Genomic DNA, 26,101 nt, shown 5'->3' with positions numbered 1-26,101 from the left:
CTGCCTCTGTGGGGGTGCTACCAACCCGTGCTCATACCTTGATCTTAAATTCCAGTTTCTTCTGGATGCTGATCATCTGCTCAGTTCGGCTCATCTTCCTGACTCCTTCGTTGCATGCTTTCACCACCTGGCAAAAAGAGAATAGAAAGGTTTGCTTTCAGTGGCCTAAGCAGCTAAGTGGTGCCAAGCACAGAAAGGCCTGACCCTGAGGGGAAGAGCTTTGCTACAACAGGAACCTGACCAAGCCAGGCTTTTTCATCAGCAATGTGTCCACGTGGGAAAGGGAAAAAAACAACCAAACCCAAAAAAGCAGCACCCAGAAGATGCTGCATTTGGAGGCTGTGTTGTCAGATGGCCACATTCAGGTAGCAGGCAGGACAACGTTAAGCAGCACTCCTGGCTGTGCAGAAAAGGGTACAGTTTGTTTATCAGATCCTGACACACCAAACATCTCCTCCTCCCCGTTCCCAATGCTTGAAAATAGAGGAACACACACAGTATGATCTTCAAGAGAACAAATCCAAAGATCCTCATTTCAAAGATGGAAGTGCTGCGGTTCTGCCAAGCAGCACCAGTTGCCCAATTGATGGGATGTCTCAGGGAGAGATGTTTGTGACAGTCCAGCTGTGTTCTGAGTACAAACTTCTAACAGGAAAAAAAACCCCAAATACAACATGCAGGCACTGCCCTGTTACAGGAACTGTAACCTAGATGTCACTGCCTGTTTCATAAGGAACTGCTCTCCTGAGAACTGGTTAGGTAGAAAAATCACGTTGGATAACGTGCAGTGCTTTGTGCACTGCTCCCTTTACTGAAAATTCACTAGAATATCAGCAACTGAAACCAAGATCTGCTTCTGCCCATCCAGGAGGATAATTATGGGAAAATTAGGCATCAAATAGCCACTGCTGTGATGTCAGCATCTAAACTTAAACGTCTACAGACAAGTAACTACGTAAAGACAGTTATGAAAGTGATGATGGGTCTCTGACACATGAATACAAAAAGAACATTTTTCCACCAGCAACCCACAGTAACAGCCCTCCTCGAGCTCTGGATCAGTGGACAGCAACAGGCTGCCAGAAGCAAGGAAGGATTCTGGAAATATAAAGTACTGCACACTAATCATCATTGTTACAGCCTCTGTTTTTATCCTCAGTGATCTGCAGAGAGTACATTTCCTGGGATAGTTTAGAGCAAGTCCAATAGCCTAGTTTATTTTAATATCTCAGTCATAAGCTGCAGCTGGATCCTCAGGCGGATGTTTTAATGCAATTCCCAGCTTGAAATACTTAAAGTGAACTGCAGGATTCAAGAGAGAACTCCAAGCTTCTGAAGGCCACGAAGAGAAGAGGATTCAACTCCTCAGTCCCTGCAGCACCCTGCTCCATCCGCACAGCTGCCTGCAACTCCACACCTCTCAAACATTAAGTCCAAAGGTGGGAATCAAAGGGACAACTTCAGGAGTGAATGCAGTCTTTTCTGGGGTGAAAGTTACAACAATTTAATCTTAATGGCCTTCAGATAGACTCATTCAAACTTACTGTTTCCAGCTCCTTATGTGCTTCCAGGGCAGTGGTTTCCCTCTCCGATTTCTCTTCCACCTTCTTCAAAATATTCTGCAGAGGGGCAAAAGCTGTGTTAACTCTGATCCCAGTGTGACAGCACAGAAGGCTCTCTGCTCTCTCACAGACGGGGTTACTTCTGTCCATCAGGCTAATTACAGGGAGATGACAGAGCACAGCAACTCTTACCTCTGAGTTCCTGTTTTTTGTTAAAGCCTGTTCCATCTGGCTACAACTGAATATCTAAAAAGTAATGCTACTGTTTTATAAAAGTGAAATAGCTGGACCTGCTGCTAACAGACAGTGTTACTGGCAAGCCAAGAGGTATGAGACTTTTTGGGACAGAGCTGCTTCCTCATCCCTAGATGCATGTCCTTCAGTGGTTAGAGGTGCACAGGGGAAGGGGGCTGCCACAGGCTGGCCCCAGACACCATAATGTGGGGTAGTACGTGGCTTTGGGGTTGTTTTATGCTGAGCACCTGTACAGCAGCATCTTAACAATCAGGCAGCTGGTTACTGTATGGCTGCTGCCCCTTCTGAAGTTCCTCCTCAACTCTTTTGTCCAGCAAAACATGGCAAGTTCAATGCGAATGCTCTCACTGACTGAATGCTTTTCCATAGCTGAGAATGTTCAATTCTGGGGAAAGGCTTCAGCCAGCTCTAGGATTAATCGTGGCTGTATCTCATTTGCAACTGCTGAATAGAATCCCAGGAGTGATGCAGATGACCTCTGGGCAACACAGAAGAGCAAAACTCTACCTGCACCAGTAGCTTGAGCCGAGTGATCCTTTGAAATGGCAGAATCAGGAAGGAAGAAAAGGATAAGCCTCTGCACATGGGATCCAGCTCCAGCTGTGTGATCACATCCCGGAAAGCTGGCTTGTCCTGGCTGAGGGGGAGAGAGACAGCGTGAGTGCTACCCTGCCTGCACCTCTGCTGTGTGGGTGAGGACCCAGGAGCACACAGCCCCAGAGACAGCATCTGCCTAACTTCTCCCGAGAGCAGAAAAGAAGGAAGGAGGAAACTGAATGCTTCTAGGTGTATTTTGGTTTAAATCCAGAACTATTTATAGCGTTGGGGGATGGAAAAAAAATAGACTTTTAATGTAGAAGCCACGGTAGTGCGTTCACATGTGTAGCACATCTAGCTCAGCAGCATACGCTGCACCGCGGGCGTAGGTGTGTGTGAATGGGGTGTGTGTCCAAGTAGATGAGTCAGAGGAATAATTATATATCTTTACACAGTTGGATCTCTGTGACAAGGTGGAATTCACACAGTCATAAGAATAAGGCAAGTCACAGAACTTGGCTACTCCTGGCTGCTGAGCTGGAGGATGGAAATCATGATCTGGCCTGAGAAGAGCACACGCCATCCCTGGACCTTCCCTCAGGGTGTGCACAGAAGGTGGGTCCAAGCAGTCTCAACAGCTGCAGTCAAAAGCCAGCACCTCCTGGCAATTCTGGGGCCCGGCCCAGGGAGGACACACACAGCTGGAGCCACAGCTAGCAAAATCAGCATCATGCAAAGACATCACTAACTGTGCAAAACCTATCTTCACTCCACGTAACTCAGAGCACTCTGACAGCAGTTGCTGTAAGTGCTTCTCAGTGCTGCAGCAGGTGCCCGTGTCACCGTGCCACTGCCACAACAGAATGGATCCGAGTGTGTCCTGGGACACAGCCAAAGTGGGAGCAACTGTGAAACATCTCAGGCTCCGCGTTCATCAAAGTGCTGCAAAATTCCCTTTGCTTTGTGTTCTCCCTCAGACAAAAAAAAAAAAAAATTAAAAAAAGCTTCCCTCTAAATTCCTATCTCCCACAGCTCCTTTTCAAGCTCACCTAATCCAGACTATGCCTCTCTCAATTCCAAGTGTTTAGCTAATGACTCCACACACGGTGCTTATACTGCTCACCCCTGACTCGAGGAAACCCTGCAGTACCCTTCTTTTGGGAAGAACAGTTGGCCAAGCTCAGCAGAGGCTGCTTAGAGTGCGTTGGGTTTATTTGTTGGTTTTTTTTTGCCTCAAAAGCTGGAGAGCAAAGAAAGGGAAGGATTAGGGCTCACTACACACCCCTGAACCAGCTGCTGCTACGGGGAGGAAACAGAGCAGTGCATGCAATGGGCTGTCCTGAAGGGATCCAGGACATCCTAACTGAAGAGAAATTAATTCTCCTGCTCAAAGACAGGCTTGTAGGGCAGCCTTTGTTTTGAGACGATAGAAGAGAATTCCTCCCGGACCAGAAGCCTGACTGAACTTGAAAAATACTTCAAAAATATGTTGGATTCTATCCTCAGGCCTAGATAGCGCCTGTATTTATAACACCGGAATGTGATGAAAATGGCTTTTTTTTTTTCTTCAAGAAAATGTTGTTCTTCTGATAAGTTTTCTCAAGTGTGGGAAGGTTCAGCCTCTTTGGGAAGCTTAGGAAAAGCAGTGGCTGTTCTTGCCATCAGGGAGACCTCGGCCTTTCAGTCTCTTGCCTCTACTTGCAGTTGAAGAATGTGTATGTTTCACAAGTGTGTGTTCCCACATCCATCATAGCTACTTCCCACAGCTGGGAACTGCTGGCTCTGAACTCACTTGGTATGTTACTTGCTTACTCTGTCACCCCACCCTTACCCTTACTCTAAAGCCTTTTGTTTGCACCAGTGAAGTGAGAAATCCTGTTTCTGTACCATTTAGCACTATCCAAATTAGCAATATCCAACAGCTGAACCTATAGCCTGTGCAATTTTAATACAGCATCAAGCACGGGAACTCACAGAAGCTGCTTGTAAGTTCTCTCCTGGTAGGTCTGGTTGGAGACATAGGTGATGTACACAGAGAAGTGATCAACTGTGTGCTGGTACACAATATCACACACATCCGAGATCACAATATTCTCCTCAACCCGTCGCTCCAGGTCCAGCAGGAAGCTAGATGAGAAAACCAGCGCTCAGTTTAATTATCTCCTGTATGTCCAACACAATCCCCAGCTTCTGCCCTTGGGGCTGAAAGCAATGAATGTGTCACTGAGCTTTTGGAAAAGACTGGGTAGCAGACTGCTTGCAGTCAGCTCTCGCATCCCTCTGCACACAAGCTTAGTTAACGAGATGCCACTCAGCTTGCCAAAGCCCCAGCAGCACTTGTCTTACCGCTCACTAACAGCCTTGACATCCAGGACATTGGAGAAGAGGATGTGTGCCTCAGACTGGTGTAAGATCTTTTTCAGACGCTCATTCTCCATGAAATGAGACACCAGCAGATTCAGACTCTTGCAATACGAGGCTTCGGAAGTAACCAGCTCAAACATTGCCTGGGGAGGAACCCAGAAAAGGACATCAGCAGGTCTGTTCTACTGTTCACGCTCACACAGAAGCACTTCATAGGTTCTCCCCACCTCCCCAGCATCACTGACTCTGACCAGAGGCTGGCTCAGGCCCCCTGTCACTGTGTAGCACATCCCACTCCCCTTTGGGCAACTCCCATAGGCAGCCCCCACACCCGTCCTTGTGACAGCACCAGCTTGTAGCTCTGCTTGCTGGGGCTTGTTGTGCTGTGCAGCGAGGTTTCGTTGCACCATCAGTGCCCTTGTTTCAGAAAAAACACAGTGTGGGGGTTGGCACACGGCAATCCCAGCACGCCACACACGCTCCTCGGGGCAGAGCTCATACAAAAATACAGCTGTGGTGCTCCAAGGCCCTGCGTGATGCCCAAACATAAGGAAATCCAGCTGTTGCTGCCCAAGGGATGCTGTTTCTGACACAGGCACAGGAGCTCTAAACTGTAAGCTCTAAACAATCTCCAAATTTCAGCACTTGCTTTTCCTGTGAAGGGAGAAGTCTCTGGCAAGCAGCTTGCCTTCCTCAGGCCAGCGATGTAGTCTGGGGAAGCAGAAAGAGAAAAGGATGGTTTGATTCAGAGATAAATCTCAAGTTAATGCGCTGACGATATAAAGCCTTCTGCCCATAGCACGTGCCACAGGGACAGTCCTCATTTTCTCTCCGGGCTGTGTGCAGTGGTAGATAAAGCAAGTGATTATCGACACAAACACCGAATCCATTACTTTAAGTAAGATTAATTTAAGATTCTTGCGAGAGCTTTGATGCAGCAGAAAATCATTAGCTCCTTCAGACGTTTCTTGATGAAGGTGCGTCCTGGGGCTGGGCCATGCTATCATTACAGAAAGGTTAACCTGTTGGTAGCAAAGTCTTCCTTCGTTTCCCTTAAAGCTGCTTTGCCAATGCAGTCCCCCAGTGCACACAGCTCCTTTGCTGCACGTGGTGAGGAGGAGTGGGCCCTGAGCCCCACCAGCTCTGGGGCTGCATGAGCAGTGCAGAGCCAAGCAAGTCCAAAGGAACAGAAAGTATGTACAGTATTTTTTATTTGCTGTACATGTGAAAAAGTATCTTCTAAATCAGCAGGGAGCGTGTCCTGCGAACTGATTGGGTTGTTTGGTGGTGGCTGTTTGGTTTTTTTTCAAATCTTATTTTTAAAGACATGATTTGAAACTTTCTGTTGATCAGTTTTCAGTCTTCTTCTGGAGCTGCTGCTATCCATTGCAAAAGGACCTAAGGTACTGAGACCTGGATAACACTCCTGACATTGCTGCTGTGCAAGACCCGCAAGGATAGGAACAGCAAAGAGCTGCTGACTATCAGCTACACTGGCATTTCCATTCTTTGTGGAGTTGGCAGCCTGGGAAATAATCCCAGTGAGCAGAAAGTCCAATGGAGCCCCAAGCAGGTGGCCCTGTCCTGCACTAGGGAAGGAGGTTGTGCCAGTACAGACCCAGAAAGGAGAGGAAGCAAAGGGTGCAGGTAGAAATGAATTCACTTGGTTGCTGTGTGTTTAAGGGATACAAAGATGTTTCATTTTCTTCAAGAACAGATTCCCAATGAGACAAATGGACGATCGGTGAGTCTCCTAAATACACCTCTTACAGGCTTAATTCTAGCTTTTTTGTTTTAATGGCTGAGAGGAAAAGAAATAGATAAAGACACAACAAAGAATAGGACAGGATCACTTAATCACGGAGTGGTTGGGTTGGAAGGGACCTTACAGCCCACCCAGCCCCAACCCCTGCCATGGGCTGGCTGCCCTCCCCAGCTCAGGCTGCCCAGGGCCCCATCCAGCCCAGCCCTGGGCACCCACACTTCTCTGGGCAGCAGTGCCAGGGCCTCATTACCCTCTGAAAGAAAAATTTCCTTCCAACTTCGAATCTCAATCTCTCCTCTTTTAGTTTAAAACCATTCCCCTCCATCCTATCACTACGTGCCTTTAAAAAATGTCCATCTCCCCCCTGTTTCTAAGCTTCCTTTAAGCACTGTAAGGCCACAATGAGGTCTTGCCAGAGTCTTCTATTCCCCAGACTGGATGCCAGTTGGGATAGCCAGGTCCTTCAAAATCTCCCAAGGGCCAGGATCGAGGTGTGCCTCTCCACTGCAGCCTTTCAGTCCTCTGACAACACGTCTGATCTCTGACCTCCCTTCTTGACATACAGATACAAAAGTCCCCCGCTCTGTATATCTGGAAAGGCCCCTTTGTGTGTGTGCTGTCCATCACAATGCGAGCACTAGACCTGCATGGGCACACACAGAGTGTAGGATGGACCACAGAAACATTGAAATCCATAGTGATAATACCAGCCCACAGGGCTCTGATTTAAAGGAGATTCCAGAGAAGTAAAGATTATCTCCACTGATCAAGACAAGCTTCTGGAAGTGTCTGCTTACAGCATCTGCCAGGCACAGGTTTCTTAGGGTTACTCTGGAGATGCAGCTGCTCCCCTGCAGATCCAAAGTACCCTGATGCTGACTATAAACAGCCCAGATTGCTATTGGAACAAACTCCTAAACTGTGATATAATGAAGAGATGTCTGCAGAATAACTGAACTCTGCTAGCCCTGAGCCCTCGCTGGATAAAACAGCGTGAACTTCTGGCTTCAGAGTTGCAGAAATAATGAGAAAATTTGAACTAGATGTCAACGGATGTAATGCTATCCTCTAGAGTCCACAGTCTCAGTCTCTTGGAAACATGACCAAAGCTGTTCCATCAGTCCTCTGGGTCATTAACTTCATGAAATCTACTAGTTGTATAAAAGCTGTACTAATTGTTTTCATTGCTTCTATTTTGGCAGAGAGACTAAGAAAGGAAACAGGAAGCCTAAGGAAGAAGGAAAGATAAAAAAGAAGATAAAAAAGAAGAAAAAATTCAGAGTCACCAAAGAACAAGAGTAAGCAATGCTACAAGGTAAATCTCTACTGTGACGATATGGTGCTTTGTTGCATAGATTGAAAATAACTGCTCCCAATAGCTCTGATCTTCTTGTAAAGCACTAGTTAATAGATCTAGCCTAGGAGGGATTTTGTTTCGATCTGATGCCATCATATTGGCTGTGACCAGCCCTCAAACCTGGCTGAGCTCACAGGGCCACCTGCTAGACATGCACAAGAGCTCTTTCAGGAGCGTAGCTCTGTTTCACAGCAAATTTAGGGGCTTGAAATCTAAGGTTTGCTCAAAGAAGGAAAGGAAATAAAACTTTCCTGGACATTTGGGTAGAAAGGAAAGATTGTCTCCCTGTCCAACATGCTCTTACATGGAGAGGGCACCTCACCGCTGCACACTGAAGGGTCAAATCCTTCTTCTGCTTGAGCAAAGATTTTCACAGCAGTTGCTCTCTGATCCAAATCCACGCTGTGCCATGAAGGTGCAGATTAGCCTGGCTACCTGACCCTGTAACACCAAAATGGCCACAATCCCCATCAAAAAAAGATTGAGGAAAGCTTATCTCAGCACAAAATGTTCAGCTCAGGGATGGAGAATATCATACTAATCTGGTTTTGCTGTCGTTTTTTACTCTGTAAACTATTATGGCCAATCCCACCCAGCTCAGGGTCTCCTACAACACAAAGGATGAGCCCAGTGTAGGAAAATCAATGCAGAGAGCAAGTAGAGGAGGACAAAACAAATAACCTATATAGTAAGTCAAACAAGGACATATGAAAGATAGAGATCTGAACTGGGAAGCAGGAGTAAATTAGAACCTCTGCACAAACAGACATTACCAACATGTAATCTCAGGCTCGTGCTCAAAGGAGTCCCACATCCTACATCAGGCTTCTTCCCATTGCTACCTTTTCCAAGCCTTTGGGACAGAATATTCTGTAACTATATGTAACACAAGGAGCATGTCCTCTCTTCAGCCATTTGTTCCTTCTGCTACACACGTGTTGCCTGTCCTTTTCCCCACGCTGACTCCATGTCAGAACAGTGCTTTTGGCTTGTCCTACTTTTTGCATCACTCCATTTTCTATATAGTTAAAAGAAGGTCCTCGGTGATTCATGTTTTGCTGTGTTTGATGCTCAACAGATGTCTGGATAATTAAAGCTCCCCTATGAATGATTTAATCATTTCTCATAATTATTCTAGTGGCACACAGTTTTTGTATTTCCCTGACCCCTGCAGTCTGTCATTTGTTCTTTGTTTTTTTCTTCTTTTCCTGCATTTTCGCCCACATTTTGTGACACTTCCAGCTGTTTTTTTTTTCACGTTCCATTCCCCTGATATTGCCTTCAGATGAAAATGCTGATGTGGCCGATGCCATCACTGCCTGACTTCTGTTTGAGCTCCCAGGGCTAATGGGCCGTGCTGCAATCTTCTCCCCTGAAACTGCTGGGGGGTGGGAGGTGGGTTTTTTTCCCCTGAAACTCCATTTTCTGGGTCATTTGTTGCAATGGGGACAATGACAAAGATCCTTTCATAAGAAACTTCCAAACATCCACTGCTCTTCCAGCCCAGGTTCCTGTTTTGATGGTTGAAAAACAAATGCCTTGTTTTTTACCTGGTGTTGTGTTGTTTCATCTTGCTGGTTTCTTGTATTGTGAATTCAACACTGAATTCACTATAATCTCTTTAATTGTCTCAGTGATTTCTCCCACACTCCTTGTTTTCTGTGCTTGACTTTCCTCAAAAAGCAAATTCTCCACTCTATCTGCTCAGTGTTCAGCCAATTTCACAGCTTTCTGGCTTGCAGCAGTTTTATAATCTCTTACTGTGCTAATCCAGAACAAACAGGAAGAAAATTTCAGCCCTGATAAAGTGACACGAGGGGAAAGCACAGCACTTCTATGAGGCAGCACTGTCCCATCTCCATCTGCTTTATTTCTGTTGTTATTTAAAGAGATAGAAGAAAATTTAGTGCTGGGGTCTGGCAGTACAGGTATTTTTCCATACAACGGTGATGAACGTAACCCCAAAGCAATGGCAGCCTTTTGAAATCTCTGATGCAAACTTTCAAGCAGATGTTCTTCTGTAAATGACTCTATTTAGAAGCAGAAAGAAGAGCCTGTAGTTTTTTGGATGCCAGATTGTGTTTGTAATGCTGGCAGTTAGAAGAACTGTGTTTTTCCAGGTAAACCGAACAAATCTGATATGGAAATATCCACGGAAAAGCAACAAACCACTTCAGTGGCCTTCAGCCGTACCCCAATCACACCACCAGTCTGTTCTGCCAGCCTCAACTACCCTGTTTAAGCACCTGGGGTGTAACTAACAGCCTTGCACATCACACCTTTGAGAATCAAGGGCTGAGTCTTTCCAAGTGCAACAGGGAAGCCACAGCTTCGGCCAGGACCAGGGTGGGACTGTGTGTACAGAAGTGATTCATAATTCTTGACTAAGCGAATCCAAGTAAGCTCAGGGGGAACTGGTCACACCCTGGGATGTTCTTCAGCATTTTGGGTTCAGCCACATGAGGCAGGGCAGAACAGACACAGAGTTGGGTGCTCTCCCCAGAAGAGATCCTGGCACAGCAGGGCTCACGGGATCAGGCCTGTGAAGGTCCATTGCTCATATTGCAACACACACCACGCTGAACAAGTTTTGTTTGTCTCTGCCCCTGGCTACGAACGCAGAGCAACATGTAACAAAGAACACTTATGCTCCCCACGCCATCCAAAATAGCAACCAGTTGTGAATTGATGGTTTCTCTGACTGGGGCAGCTACTCTCACCAGCTCCTTGTTAGATGTAGCCCTACAAATTATCTCTGTATAGCTCTCAAGCCATGATGTCAATGCAATGTATGGCTGAAATGCAAATATTCCTGCCAACATTTTTCAGTGTTTTGCATAAGACTCCAAGTAACGGCATTTAAGAATCGGGAAGCTTAAAAATCTCCATCTCTTCTCTTTCCAGTAATGCCATCATATTTAAAACAGATTGCATTTAACTCTTCAAGGCTTCTAAGGTTTCTGGTGGATTAATGTGCACCAGACACCCAAAGCAGTATGGCAAGGACCTCTTTGCTAGCTCTCTCTTCCTTGAAAAAGGCTCCTAGCACAATCAGAAAAAGCAGAATAAGTTCTCTTTTGCCAAATAAATGTCCACCAACAATACAGCATACAGGATAATATCCTGTCATTTCAAAAAAAAAAAAAAAAAAAGTGGTGCTATCCGGTGTGTCATAGGAAAACACTTAGCAAAACAAGGCTTGTCTGCGACTGCTATGAAGCTTACCGTTCTTAAATCTCAACCATCTGATTTAATTCACTTTAAGCAGCAGCCCAGTTAAGAAACATTCCACCTTCTCCCAGTTTACCTCCTGCAGCTTGATCTCATCCGGCTGGAGGATGCTGAGGATCCCACTGCTCCGGATCTCCGGCAGGTCCTGCCATAAGTTGAACCTGGAGTTGGAGTTCCTCAGCAAATTGAATTGCGGTGCAGCTTTGCTCTCAGGAGTACTTGCAGGTTCTGTCTCAGGTGGGGTTTCCTCACTGGGCGAACTCTCCTCAGGGTCTGTCTGTGAATCCTGTAGCCGTCTGGTTTCGATCTCCTGGCGCGTAGATTTATCTCGATATTCCTGATACAAGAGCCCTAGAAGGCAACACAACAGGTCTGAGAGGTTGCAGCTGAACAAAAGAAGAGTACTGTGGGAATGGAGGGCCGTACTGCACTGCTCACTCCAGCAGGGATGAGGGATATCCCCTCTGCACTGATACCAAAAGTCACACAGGGTGTTCCTACTTCAACCAGCAGTGCAAAGCCCATGTGGAAGCCATGCCTAAATCTGAACCGTTGCTAACCACCTTCTATCCCAAACCTTGTGCAGTCAGGTGAACCCATGGCCAAGTGGGAGGCGTGAAAGAAGAGTGCCTTGTTATTTGCCAAGTTTTAAATGTTTCTTTTAAGACCTTGATAATCTCTGCGCTATTCTTATGCTACAAGCAGGGAGGCTGGAAGGAAAGGATTGCCCTGCTGGTGTGCCTGTGTCTGGAGAAGTAACACTGCATATGCTGAAACTGCTTCAAAGGACCGATTTGATGGCTATGAAAATCCCTAAGGAGAAAGCAGCGAGCTGTTGTTAAAGCATTTAATAGTTGAAGCACTGGGACCAGTTTGCTTTGGTGTTGACTTTGTGGTTAGCATTGGACATGTTGCTCAATTTCCTTTTTACTTCTCAGTTTCTACCATGACTGAAGATGTTAATGTAAGGCTCAAAGTTACCTGAATGCCACAGCACTGAGAAAAGGCCATCAGTTCACACACCTTGCTGCACACCAACCTCACAAGGTGCCTTCTGCATGGCCATTACTAGCTCCAGCAGCAGATGAATTTGCTCCAGCTCCCCAACAGACAGCACCAGAAAGGTAAGAATCCTGAAATTCCTTGGCAGCCTATAGAAGATCCTGTCTCTCTTCTAAGACCTCCACGTGCCCATATCTCTAAGCCACCTGTAGGACCCAGAGCATTAATTGCTTGAACATGAAGTGCAATTTAGAGGCTATGAGAAGGCAGGAGACCACGAGCCTACTCTGAATCACTCTCCTCACTCACTCAAGTTGAGGAGGACACCTTACATTATCTCTCTTGGCTTATACTTGAATCTCAAAAGTGTAAGATAAACGAATAAAGATAAAAATCCTTGATGTAAAAAAGAAAAAAACCAGCAAAACCTACGTAATTTATTTAGTCTGAATCATTAGGAATAAAAAATCCACCTGGCCACATGAACTGATGATACTGGATCTCAAAAGCAGATCCCTTGCGTTGAGAGACAACTGGGTCAGCAGTTTGTCTAGGGAGGGCAGAAATGTCACTGTCACTGCCTGATACATCTCTGGAGCAGTTTTCCCAAGGCTCTGTTCCAGTAGCTGTTAACACTATTCCAGAAATATGCTGGGGAAAAGCACAGGCACAAGGAGAGCAGTACTGCAGCCTGCGGGTGTATCCTGGTAGCTGTTCTCCCTGGAAAGATGCTCAGCGCCAGATTAAAATAGCAATAGGGGTAGCTGTGCCTAGGAAACCATACAGTCTTCTCTTAGCATCCTACACAGTAACCAGAGAGAAGAGACTTCTCCTGAAGTTTTGCATCCTGCTGCTACTTATATAATTTCTCTCTGCGTCAAGTAGGCTTATTTGGCTTTCCTAAGCATTCCTGCCTGCTAATCAGCCTCAGTGAGGGTGCTGAGGATGTGGAGGGGTGGAAAGGTTCCTTGAGGGATGGAGAGCCTCCTGAATCTGAGCTGTGTTCAGCCGTGCTGCTCTGTGAGTGCAGTGGGGCACGGGGTGCTTGCTGCCCCAGTGAGCTGCACAGGGAGCAGGACGTGGGAAAGAAAAGCCTGAAGCAAATGCTTGTCAAGGGAAAACACGCTTAGAAAACGGAGCATAATCTATTTTACTCTTACTGCAGATAATTATACCCGATCGTTCAGCCATGTTGTGCTGGTGGCTCTGCCCTGTATGGCTGAGACACTCAGGGATATTTTGTGTAAGGGTGATTCAGTCTCCCTTGCACAGGGCTGGAGAGCAGTCTTTTCAATAAAAAGACCCTTGTGACAATTATTTTTCACTTGTTTGCAAGGAATTAAAATCCAGACGATGAAACCTGACCTTGTTTCCAAGTCCCCTGACTGAGCCACCAAGAAGGGAAAACCCATGGGAAGACTGCAGGCATTGCATGTATAGACACAGGAAGATCTGACTGACCACAGGCATCCACCAACAGAACTCATTTGGAAACACCACCGAGGTAATGCATTGTAAGCACAAACAGCAATACTGGGAAGAAACAAAAGGGTGATACCAGGAGAAAGACAAAACACAGGCAGATGTTTATGTAGGAAATGGGTGGGAAGAAACGAAGAGCTGCAACCAGTCAAAAAGGACAACATATATGATAATTTAGTGAATGCTTATGTTTAGTAAATGAGCAAGCATAGGATGTCAGAGACCTGTAAAAGCTCCATCCATTGCTTAACATCCCCACTAGCATTGGCTGAAGGGTAAGCAGGTGGTCAGAGTGAGGGTTTGGTGCTGCCTGGTGACTCCAGTGGTTGAGGCTGTTCTGCACACGGGGTGTTTACATAGTTTGTAAGCATGATATTAGACTTTCCCACTGTGTTCACTCTATTTCATTTTGCTGTCAGCCTCCCTTCCCAGCTCCCTCAAACACTGGGAAGGGAATTGAAACACTGGTTACTAATTGTGGAAAATGCTCGCCTTAGAGAGTTTGCAGTGCTCTTAAACTAAACGTTATTGCACTGAAAGCTGTGTAAAATCTCAGGGGGTCCAGAGACGTTTTCTGAAATTCTCTGCTCCAGTTTCAGGCAAAAAGTCCATTAGTGCCTCAAAGGCAGGAGGGAGGAAAGGCAGCAGTGTGCTGCAGCCATTGGAAATGACCTATCTGCTGGGGATTAGTGTAGCACCTCTGGCTGTCAGACCCTGCCTCCTTCCATCAGAATGCTACAGACCCATGTGCAGTTAAACGGATGCATGCAGAGCTATCACACAGCATCCTCTGATTGGCAGCATGTAAAAATATACATGAATGGAGCAACGAGGTTGCTTTGAAGTCCTGGTGGCTTCAGTATTTTTATCACGCCTCTCAGCAGCCCAGTCCCTCAAACTGAAGATACATCGGCAAATCTGCGTTGGGACACGAGTACCTACACAGCCACGAGAAAGTAACAGACCTAGCAACGTGCAGAATTGATCACCGCTTTCCTCAAAAAGCTCAGCGCTCCTCTGCTCAGTCAGACAGCCCTACAGGTTCCAGTGTCTCGCACTGTCACTTCCCCAGACGAAACCGAGCCATCCTCCCCTCCGCGGCCTCCCGCATCACCCCGGCTCTCCCTCTGCCCGGCAGAAATGACGGCTCTGCTCGAGGGACGGCGGGCAGCGCGGCGAGCCCGGCGTGTGCCGCTCCGCTCCGTCACTGCCGCACGGCTGCTCGCTCAGTAACGCACTCTGAGCGTGCAAAATCAGATTTTAGCAGGAAGTTCGCTGTCGACCCCTTCGTCATTACCAAAAGCGATCTCAGTTTGAGGAACGGAGCAACAGCGTCCTGACACCTGCGGGGCAGCGCGAGGCACCAAGAGGCGGTGTAAGGGCGCTGCTGAAGGCGCAGCTCCGTTCCTAACGCCGACAGCGGAGGTTTCCCAGCAGGGACGGCGACTGGGGCTCGCGCACCTCCGCCCGACGCCGTCCCGGCGCTCTGCCGGGCTCAGCGCCGCGCTGGGATCGCTCCCCGCGGTTCCGCTCGCAGCTCGGACGGTTCGGGCGGGCCGACCGCTTACCGATGTGCTCGATGAGGTTCCTCCAAGAGTCGGCCGTCATGGGGTGGGCGGGCGGCGACGCCTCGGCGGCGGTGGGGCTGTCCTCGGCGGCCGCGGGGGGATTCCTGCGGGACGCGAGGGAGCTTCAGGCGGGGCGGCGGCGTGGAGCGGCCCCTCCGCCCCGGGCGCGGACCCCCCGCTCTCCCCTCCCCTCCCCGTCCGTCCCTCTCTCACCTGCCGGGCTGTCCCGCAGAGCCGTCCTGGTCGAGGGCGCAGGCGGCGCTGAGCGCCGCGGCCAGCAGTTCCATGGCCGGCGGCGGCAGGCGGCTGCCGAGCAGCTCCGGCGGTAGCGGCGGCGGCGGCGCGGGGCTGGGGGAGCCCGGGAGGTTGCCACGGTAACGGGGGTAGGAAGGCAGCAGCCTGCGTGGGAAGGAGAGGGGAGCTGAGGCCGCCCCCGGGGCGCCCCCGCAGCCCCCAAAACCCTCACAGCCACCCCCGGCCCCTCGGAGCCTCTCCTCGGACCCCCTCGGCCGTCCCCGGGGGTCTCTCCACCGGAATCCCTCAGACCCTTTCCCCCCTCCCCCCAAGCTATCTGCGGGGCCCCGATCTCCAAAATCGGCTCGGAGCACCTCGGGCTCCCCGCGGGTTCTCCCTACAGAGCCCTCTCAGATCCCTCCCTACCAGTTCCTACCAGCACCTTCCGAGCACCCCCTGCCCGTCGCGGCCGCTCTTTGCGTTCCCGAACCCCCCTCGAGCTTCGCTCAGCGCCGCCAAACCCCCCCTCACCCCCGCAGGGACCCTCAGAGCACCCGCGGCTTCTCCCAGCTTCCCTCCTCAGATCCCCTACACGACCCTCGGAGCCCCCCACGAAGAACCTCTGAGAGCCTCCAAAATCCCTCCAAAGCCCCCCACAGACCCCTCCCGTTCTCCCCTTTACCCCCGCAGCCCCGCCGTGCCGTACCCCCAGCCTCCCACCACCCTTCGCCCGCAGAGACCTCCTCGCCCTCCCGCCCCCCCCGGCTCCGCTCCAGCGCAGGTCCCTCCTCCGCCGGGAGGCTGACTGCCTCCTCCCCAAGGGCCCCCCCAGTGGCAGTCCCTGCTCCGAGGGCTCTGCGGGCACCCCTACCTCCATCCCCTGCTTTCCCGCAGAGAGGCTCCTTCCTCAGACGCAGGGATGCCCCCTCTCCATCCCCTCGTTCCCAGCAAGCAGCCTCCCGCGCAGCACCCACGCACCGCAGCCCACCCTGCGCCCACCCCACGGAGCCCTGCCTGCCGCTGACCTCTCACCTCCCTGAAGCCGTCTGTGCCTACGTGCGGCCAGCGCCGGCTCGGAGGGAGGACAGGGAGTGGGAGAAAGGAGCTTTCCTGAACCGCTTCCAGATCTGGAGCGGATGGTGCATTTCTTCTCTGGGAGTGACACCCCGATATGGAGGGATGTAACGTGGAGGCTCAGCCTAAGCCCTGCTGCCAAGCTGCCTCCCTGCTCTGCCTCCTGCCCTGCTTGTTTCCTACGGCTGGCTTTGCATCCCCCCGCTCATTCCCCCCATCTTAGCGTCGCTATTTCCATAAGGATATATTTTCTCATTTAGGCAGTATCTCAGTAACGAGCTCTATCTCTCCGTTCAGGTAATTGTTTCTCCGCCTCGGGGATAAATCCTCTGAGCTCTGAAGCACGGCTGCACCCTGGGTTGCTCGCAGTGCTTGCGGACAGCTTGAGTGCAGCTCTGCCCTCCACCTTAGTAACCCCCCAGCAAAAACGTCATCTGCACCACACTGCAACTGAGTTAACCGTCAGAAAATGCTCAGCTATGCCTCGCGTGCTCACTTTCTCCCCATTGCATATATAGCCATGCTTTATTCTGTAAGCAATACTGCAGTTTATGCGACGGCATAAAATCCCTTTGTCGGGCTGTATATGGGAAGTGGTTTCCTTTTTATCATTTTTATATTGTGTTTACTAAGTGATGTATCCAGCCAGCACGTGACTGTACATTTAGGAAAAAAAAAACTCCCTCAGCTCGTGAGAAGTAGATCTGGTGTGCTGGAAGTGCTCGGTCCTCGGGTCATTAAGGAGGCAGAAGTGTCTGTGGGGGGAGCCCAGGCTCTGATAACTCCATCAGCCCAGTCCTGGGCTGGGAGGTCAGAGGAACCACACAACTGATGGGAAAAATTAGGGTCTTGTCAGAGAGAGCCTGAAGCTCTGCCTAATGATTGCTGTTTTGGGATCTTGCTGCCAGGGAACATGGTCAGGGGTTTTGGGAAGTGGGTGGCATGCTGAAAGCTTCTTTCTAAGTCAAGGGTAGGCAGGACATTAATTGCACCAATCACCTTTGTTATCCTGAATTTTGGAAATACAGGGATGCTGTTTGCTAAAGAAGGACCGAGAGCAGCGAGGAGTTCTCTAATATGCAACAGGAAGCCAGTGCAGGCGCTGTCACTGACACTGCACTGCTGTACATGTGCCAGGACAAATTTGGGGTGTATCTACTAAAATAAAAAAAGTCTCAGAAACATGCATTAAAAGGTTAACAAATTGTACCTGCTTCGCTCTCAGGGGTTAAATCCATTGCAGTTTGGAATGAAAAAAGAAAAGCGTCTGGGTCATGGCATGAGAAACATTAGAAAACAGAAAGTGCCTTCTAAGGATCTCTTTTAAGGATCCCTCCTAATAGATCCCCTCTAAGGATCCCACCTGTCTTTTCTCTTCAGATTTTCCAAAATAATTTCACTTTTGGTCTAGGATGAAAACCTGGAAAACGTTGCTAAAGTAATAATGATAATAAGAACGCTGGAAGCTCTGAGGAGGTGAGAACACAGCCTGGAGTGAAATGCCCCCCGTGGCCATGAGAAGCCACAGCTTTCCTTTTTCCATCTGAAATCTATTCCGCCGTGTGGCAGCAACTAATCACCTCCTTTCCCTTCCTTTAGAACTTTTCCTTCATAATTGTAGCTTGGGTTTTCTGAAGTCTTGCTCTTTCTTTATACCGCAGCCTCACCGCTTCGTGTTGCTGTACAGAGAAATGCTTGTTCTCCCAAGTGAGGTGACAGAGTGCTCCCAGCGCTCTGAGGCTGGGCTATAAAAAAAAAAAGATTAGCGAGAAGTGGATATTTCTGTCCTGCAAAATAACTGAGGTTTTCTAAAGCTTTCCAAATTTGTCGTGAAGAATGAAGGAAGGCAAACAAGTGATTCACTGCAGCCCATTGGAGCTTCCAAGTGAGAGCCATTCCTTCACAGGCTGCACAGTGTGGCCTGCCCAGGGTGGGCTCAGCTCTGCTCCCCTCTTCATGGGACTCCCTTCTTCACCATTAATCAGGACTAAGTGTGATAGATAGAACAGCTGCGCTCAGCTCCTCTTTCTCCCTCTCTTCTCCCACAATTCGAAGTGCAATTTAGGCTGATCTGCCTGCACAATTCATCTTTGCACTTGACTCCCCAAGGCAGCAATCTGCCTTCCTCTTTAAGCCAGAGCTCTTGGTTGTCTCATTTCTTGGTGAGCTGATTTGGGCATCTAAACTAGTAGAAAAACATCTGGTTATTTTTTAGAACTAGCTTTGTGTGTGTTTGACCACTGAATTCTCTCACCACAGGGTCAGCTTGCTGAGAGCCAGCACCGCAGAGGTGGCAGACACACAGATGGATGGCAGGACCAAGGCAGTGCCACCTCAGATCATCTTCCACTGCCATGGAACTGCAGGCTCAGGCAAAAGTACCCTTTCCTCCTGATGTTGGCCATCCAGTAGCGCTTTGGAGGAGGTTTATTTTGTCTTTCCCACTATATGAACAATGAATTCTCTCAGGAATTCCCAAAGCACACGAGCACTGGAAATGGTTCTCATGGCCTCATGATGTTGGTCGTGCTCTGGTGCTGTGAAACATGACCATGGTTGGTGAAGGAGAGTGGGTTTGGGCTTGCATACTTTGTGCAAAGGAAGAAGGGGCATTGGGTAGTTCTGAGCTTCAGGTGCAGGCTGATCTTGTCCATTGCTGCATTAAAAACCTGATAATTGGTGTGAGCTTATAATTAGTTCGTCTATCAAATTCATATAATTACTTAAGCTATGGTTGGGGGGACGAAGTTCCAGCCTTGGCCTGTCTGGTCAGCTGCAAATTAACCTTTCCAATTTTTCTTACGTTTGCCTGAATTCAAAAGCAGTCCTTAGAATAAAGCTGTGCAAAGAGTTGGTTTTCAAACAACACTGAAAGGCAGGATTTTGCTTTTGTTGTCTTACAGCAGTTTTTAGAACTCAAGTCTCAGAAACTAAAAATGAGAAGATGCGACCCAGCATCTCTTATTCATGAAACATTCCCCAAACCCTTTAGGCAGTGGGAGTTTCACACCAAGAAAGGCCACGAGATGAAGTAAGAAGCACCGTTTTAATCTGAGCTAACCAAATTCGCAGAGAAGTGTGAAGTTATTAATAGATTCAAATAACGTTATACCTAGTAAAATGTATTTTCATACTTCAGGTTCATTCAGATTTTCTTTCTGCTCACGTGTGGTTTTTCAGTAGTGCTTTTGACAACAAATTGCAAAAATGCAATTTTTATTCCTGTTGGTTTTTTTTTTTGACAGAGAGATAAGTGGAACTCCTCATCCCTAATATTTTTAGATTATAAAGGCCAAGGGCACATCTGTTCTCCTGAGCCTCCTTAAGCTTTCACCAAAATACCTTAATTAAATCTGTTGGGGCTGGCAGTCTTACTGACAACTAAAAATGTTCAGAACTTCCTATGATGAGATCTTTACCTGCCTATAACCTTTTGATGCTCAGAATCACTAGGACTCCTTACTTGCTGACCATCTGCCATAGACTGCTGCTACTTTCTTTTAAAAAAGGGGCCCAACAGCTTCATAGGTTAAGGAAGATATAATTTGATGCTATTAAAAGAAAACAGAAATCCTGTCTTTTTATCCTCTGAGAACCTTTGGCTTCTCTTGAAATGTGAGTTGAAATTTGGGCTTTTCCAGGGCTTTATCTTTGTCTGACCTGTGAAAATCCATAGGGATTATAGGCTATTTTGCACTCTATCCAATACACACAAACCGGAGACCTGGATTTTAGCATCTAAAATTCCCTGAGCTGCTGCCCGTGGAGAGAACAGGTGCCCTGTCCAGGGCTGAGAAAAACATTTCTGATACTGCAGTGGTAGAAATGGCCTGGTACAATTCTAGGCACTACAAATAATGCCTGCATCTCCTGTACCCTCAGTGCTCCTCGTGCTGGGTCTGAGCAGCACAACAAGACAACTGGCTGAAAAGCAGAGGGAAGAGGACCCGAGCATGGAGAGGGAAGAGTCTGCTTCTGGACCAAGAGGCTGCTATGAAGAGAGGAACTGCCCACAGCTGGGTGCTTCAGGAAGTGGTGAGCTGGAGATGGCTGCAGAATGCAGCGTTGGAACTAGGTGCAAGGATGAAAGACTAAGATTGTATGCAGAGCAAAAGGGTGATGGGCTTGGGGAACGTCAGGACACAGAGATACGGGCTGCAGAGAGGAAGAGAGAGGAGTAACACATCTGGGAAACATTAGCCTGAGGAGATCAGGTGAAAAAACACAAGTTGGGGTTGATTGAAAAGGAGCGAAGCAAAGGGGTTGGTTGAGGACCAGGGTGGTTTAAAAGAAGTGGATTGGCTGGGAGAGCTAGAGAGTAGAGCCTGAATGTTGTGTGCTGAAACCGTGGCTTGGCTGAAAGAGCTGAAGAACAGAGACTGGATGGAATAGGTGGGCAAACTGGGATTAGGTTCTCCATTGGTTGCAGGCTGGAAGCATACTTAAGTAGGACTGTAAATGCTATGACTAACTATGGTTCTGTGAAATCTGAGATTTTGATACTAATAATATTTAACGTCTCAAATGGGTACTTTATAGAGAAAAATGATTATTTTTAGAACTTTCTACCCCAACCTGCCCCTCCTCCCCCCTGCAAATGCTGCTGCTCTTAGGCTTTTTAAGTTTGTGATTGTAGAGAAAGAAGGGTACGAAAAGAATTATCTATCTCTAAAAAAGCAAAAGAATAAAAGTTATGGGGTGACAAAGATTTGTTCAACATGTAAAGAGGTGACTATAAGAAATTCATTTCATAATTAGAAGGAAACTCGAGTACAACCTCTTGCAATGCAGGTCTCAGCCTCTCTGGAGGCTTTTCCCTCTTTTCTGGTTAAATTAGGCTATATAAGCAGTGCCCTCTGCTGCCCAGGACAAACAGTGCTGTGGGAAGCTAACCCACATTCACACAATCCTTCAGAGTGCGATACTGATTTACATCAATAGTTGTTTCTTTCTGATATCCATTTGCAAACGTGTATCTCTTAGGTTCCCCCTCTCTGCTGAAGGTGGCTGTATTTGCTGTTGTAGTGCTTCCATTCTATTAACTCAGATCAAACCTAATCCACTATTTTAGATGATTTTTTTTTTTTTCCTCCGCATTGGAGGTTTCATAAAAGAAAATCGATTTCTCTGAAGTGTTAAATGAATGACCTTGCAGCGAGCTTTGTGACATGAGATTTCACATTGAGTTTCTTCTCCACTGTATCTAGTGGCCCACAATGAATATGTATCATTGCTGGCATCTGACTCAGTGGGAAATGGGAGGTCAGTAGCACCCTCATGCTGATAAAACATCTGCATTGTATTAGAAATGAAGAGAAGTCAACATCCTATTAGCTGATCATATAGGATAGGTACTGATTGGTGGATCTCATTTCTGGGGTTTGAAATGACTAATTTTCTGCTCTCTGTGGTAGCTGTTTTCAGCTGAGGCTGACAGTTATGGATGGACTCCCTGGGTGGGTGTTTTTCAGCAGTGGTTTTCTGTGATCTCAATCTGCACAATTGCTGCCGCTGTGAAGCTGGTAAGACTGATGGCAGTATGAAAGGGAAGCTTTCTTGTGAGCTTAGTTCCTTCCAGGTCTTTGGCTGTGGTTATCCTGATGAACAGAAGTTGTGCTAGAAGCTCAGCACTGAGATGTGCTGGGGGAGTTAACCAAACAGCTGGGAAGAGGATCATCATGTGAGAGGTTTGGATACTCGTACAATGTGGCAGACTGGGAGGGAGCCACAGGATGCTGTGGGGAACTCCAGAGTGCTTTGGGAGAGCTGGAGGTCACAGGGAGAAAGGTCATATGGAAAAAATAATTTAAGAATAGTTAGGCATAAAAGTGCTCTAAATAAGTGCTGTATGGAGGGTGTAGGGTAGATTTGGGATGACACGTAGACTCAAATCACTGGTGGGTTTGAAGGAGTCTATAGTGCTGCTTCTTATTCAGAGTGTTAAAATCCATCTCCCACCAGAGCTCACTTTAGAGAGTTCACTGTAGAGAAATGGTCATTTATTGCTATGTTTCCCAGTTATGGTTACTCCGTGCCCCAAATTCTGTTGCATGGATATATGTGAAGTGACATCCCTACCTGCAAACATGTTTGTGTTGGCATCTTCACGCAAGGAGAAGGAACTGAGCCTGCCTAGCCCTAGCATTTATACACTGCTGTCAAAACAGTAGTGAGTGTGAAGAGATGCAGCACTGATGTCCCACCTGCCCTCAGGACCATGGTGATTCACTCCTGAGAAACTTATGTTCTGGTCAGAAGTACTCCTACTCTCCTTTCTGCAGAACAATCTTCTGCTTTCAGAACTCCTTGCTGAGAGGTCCTTTTCCTTTCAGAGACTAAATGCATTTTTTTGAGATCATTGATAACATTTTGGTTGTCTTTTCTGCACCAAGGCCTGTTTTCTCCTGGAGGAGGAGAAGGAGGATGGTGATTATTGCAAATAATGGCAATGCCCTTAGAATCCTGCAGGTTTTTCGCAATGCAAACTTCTGCTGGTTCTCTTACAAATTACAGCAGATCTTTTAGAGAAAGGAGGAGGAGGACATGAGTTCAGTTTGAGCCAGAACTCCGGTCTCGTTCTCTGCCAGATTTCTTTGCTTGCTTTCAGTGCAATGCCACTCAGCAGCACTGCCAGCTTTTAGCAGACGCGTGACTTAGAACTTGCACTGACCTGTCAAGCACTGTGCACAGCAGCACCTTTGATAAAGACTGACTCCCAGCACAGGCTCATTGTTTCCAGCTCCAGGGAGAATCAGCTTGTGCATGTTTCAGAGCTGCCTAAGTGGTGGTGTCAGGATGTCAGAGACTGACAGTGATGATTATGCCGCAAGGAGAGGAAGACAGATGGCTATGACATCTCAGCAGACTGCAACTGTCTAGTTTCTTATGCTCAGTTTAATGCCAAGGGGCAATCAATTTCAGCCAGGGCAATTAATTTATTTAAATCCAACTTGACAGTTTGGCTGAATTTTTTCACTCTTTACTTCTTGATTAGGAAATGTACACTACGTGCTGTGCCAATACAGCTCAGCTCAGTAATTAAGACCACACCACGTAGTATAATGCATGCACCTTCAGAAGGCAAGTGTTAGTGCTGTCAACTTGATCTTCTATAGCACAGCTAGTGACCACCCAGTGATTATACACGCCAATGATGAGAAGCCAGAGAGTGATCTGGGAAGAATACCTCAGCTGTGTATTAGAAGATGCGAGGCTCAGAAGCTGCTCATCCCTCTGTCTAGCTGCAGTGCTAAGAGAGCAGGGATGCAGGTAAACTTTGTCTGCCCCTTGAAATATAACTCCTCTGAGACACTGCAGATGAGATTGCCACTCTGTATGCAAGTCTTGCATGCGTTTGTCAGCTGTGTTTGGACCTGCTTGGGGTTCACCTTTGGCATGGAGCCTGTGAGGCTCCCCTGGCCCTGCACTATACTGATGATGGAATCAAGGCCTTTTGCTTTTCCCTTTTTATTGAGGGATTTTGAGCAGAAAAGACCACCTCACTCAAGACCCCTACTGATTACTGATTCTTGAAAGTAAATGGCAAATACAAAATCAAAATGCCTCAGGAAACATTTTTGTAGCTATTTCTTCAGATACGAGAACCTGTCTTCTGCGTGAGATTGTATACCAACATTCAGGAGAGCCCTGTGGGAACACTGAGAACGGGACCATCCTTGTATTGGGATACTCCATCAGGCAATGCCTTCAGGGTCTCCTGATTCTCTCACCAAGTTTCTTAAGATAGTATTGCCTCCTTGCTGACGCCACTAGATGATCCTACATCACATTCTCCTTTTTGCAAATTTTCCCATTCTCTTACTTACCCCCCCGCTGCCCCTTCACTTTTTTTTCTCCAAAAAAGTTAAGAACCGTTAAGAACCTCTACACCACAGCTCCAGTACTACATGATACATAACAACACAACTCAAAACAGCACTACAAGCCAAGGTGAGAAAGCATGGGCTGGTAGCTACAGCTTAGTCCAACTGGTCTTCAAAAGTAAGCATTTTTGTTCTGACATCACTCTGTATTCTTCAGTAGAAGTGCAGTGAGTGCCCCGAACACACAATCCTTACCTTTGAATCAATAGTTCTTCTAAAGTTGTCTCATTAGAGTCTACAGGAGCTGGTGATCCCTTAGGAGGTAGAACATTCAGAGGCTCTTTGACAGACTCATTGTTTTTGAGTGAACCTGTGACATAAGAGAAAGCCAAGAGGGTGTTAAAATAGATGCTTTCTTAAGGGCCATCTTCACTTGTACCATAGATAGTGGGTTTTCTTTTATCAAAGGCAATAGGAAGACTACAGACACAACACTACATTTTAGTTTGGCTTTTCAAGCCAGACTTAAATGTCAACAGCTTGTCTACAGTATGGCTGCACAACCTTTGGTGCAGCTGCAAATTGCAAGCAAGGAAAGGTGAAGGTACATGTACTATATCAGTTCTTACACCTCCAAGTGGCTCTCTGGCCAGTGAACATTGGGCCCCAGCACTTTCAGTGCAATTCTTTAAGGAAAAAAGGTTTAGCTGTGTGTGCCAGTTCTTGCTAATATTCGTTTCTCAAGTCAGGGCTTCATTACTGCTCTGCTTTCAGGCACACAGTAGCTGTTCAGTTTACTGGATAAATCAAGGCTAGATTTGGGTGAGACAGGAGCTTTACTTTTAATTGCTTCTCTACTTTTCCTCAGATGAACCTCCAATCCTTTCACAGGGAGCCAAAGTTGTGTTAAGTCTGTGGCTTATTACTGCAGTACTTGGCAGGAGGCGGTGCATCTCACTTCTCAAATGAAACCTCCTGTTGTTTGAGGCCTGCTGATAAATGGCCTTGTTGGGGTTTTTTTTTAGAAATATTTTGGTCTAAGTCATAATTCTGTTTGCATTTCAAACTGGTGACAGCACAGTCAGGTCAACACTAACTGAAGCTGGTTTCTGCCCCACCCATTTAATCAGTGCTATGGATTTTCAGATGGAAAGGGTGAAATCCAGACTCTTTAGCTGCCTCAAACAGTGCCAAAGGCTTACAAAATGCTAGCTTCAGTTTTCACTTTGCCTCTTGGATATTTAAAACACTTCAGCCTCCTGTCAGAGGAGATTGCTTAAAAAAACACAAGCTCATTTTCCATTTAAAGGAAAAAATCTATTATATTTTACAACTCCTAGGCTATAAGCCAAAGCTAGACTGGTGCAAAGGGAGCCTATATAAAAGCCTTTCTCTCTGCTGGATTTATACACTTTTAGATTATTTTTCTTGTTCTCATTTCTTGGGTCTTTATTTCTCCTGTTTGGTATCCTACCCTGCATTTTCCCCTGTACTTTACCCTCTCTTCCCTTCTTCTTTCCTTCCTCTCTCCTCCCCTCGTTTCCTAAGTAAAATGGGAACAGGTTAGCATTTGAGACTGAGTCAGACTCGTGGATAGCTGCTGCTCAAATGAGTTTGAAGTCAAGATAAAACAGCTCACCCATCCCTTGTTTCCATGCACGTCAGCGAGTGCTGTCAGAAGTTGTTCCTGCTACAAGTGAGGCTGCTGTAAGAGCCCCCGCTGTCCAGTTTCTGGGAGAGGGGATGGAGTCAGTGGAGCAGAGGGAGAAGGCTGCTTACACAATCCTAGCTGAGTATAAAAGCTGGACTTGCTACAGTCATACTGGAGAAAGATCTATAGCTCATAG

At 47.4% G+C, this 26,101-nt stretch overlaps 2 protein-coding genes across 5 annotated transcripts in view; one reads left to right on the top strand and one right to left on the bottom strand.

Moving 5' to 3' along the window:
• The window catches only part of NGEF (neuronal guanine nucleotide exchange factor), a 45,091-nt gene that overhangs the window by 7,342 nt on the left and 11,648 nt on the right, over window positions 1-26,101 (bottom strand). The window contains exons 3-11 of one of the 4 annotated variants that reach the window (XM_031604971.2): window positions 24,510-24,624; window positions 15,337-15,522; window positions 15,124-15,227; window positions 11,148-11,422; window positions 4,701-4,861; window positions 4,329-4,481; window positions 2,325-2,454; window positions 1,545-1,619; window positions 38-127 (exon numbers count right to left, since the gene is read on the bottom strand). In XM_031604971.2, the coding sequence (XP_031460831.1) occupies window positions 38-127; window positions 1,545-1,619; window positions 2,325-2,454; window positions 4,329-4,481; window positions 4,701-4,861; window positions 11,148-11,422; window positions 15,124-15,227; window positions 15,337-15,522; window positions 24,510-24,624 (1,289 nt within the window). Of the gene's footprint in view, window positions 1-37; window positions 128-1,544; window positions 1,620-2,324; window positions 2,455-4,328; window positions 4,482-4,700; window positions 4,862-11,147; window positions 11,423-15,123; window positions 15,228-15,336; window positions 15,523-16,228; window positions 16,345-16,382; window positions 16,913-24,509; window positions 24,625-26,101 lie in introns of those variants that run through there. The other 3 variants (XM_090147016.1, XM_090147015.1, XM_090147017.1) reach the window with 3 other exon arrangements.
• Window positions 20,290-26,101, top strand: part of NEU2 (neuraminidase 2) — a 29,086-nt gene continuing 23,274 nt past the window's right edge. Inside the window, exon 1 of the mRNA XM_090147019.1 lies at window positions 20,290-20,466. The gene's annotated coding sequence lies outside the window, so the exon portion shown is untranslated. The remainder of the gene's footprint in view (window positions 20,467-26,101) is intronic.

This window comes from Phasianus colchicus, chromosome 10 (genome assembly GCF_987193195.1).
Source record: "Phasianus colchicus chromosome 10, bPhaCol1.hap1.1, whole genome shotgun sequence".
In the NCBI taxonomy this organism is placed as follows: Eukaryota; Metazoa; Chordata; class Aves; order Galliformes; family Phasianidae; genus Phasianus; species Phasianus colchicus.
This window is presented reverse-complemented; position numbering and strand designations above follow the sequence as displayed.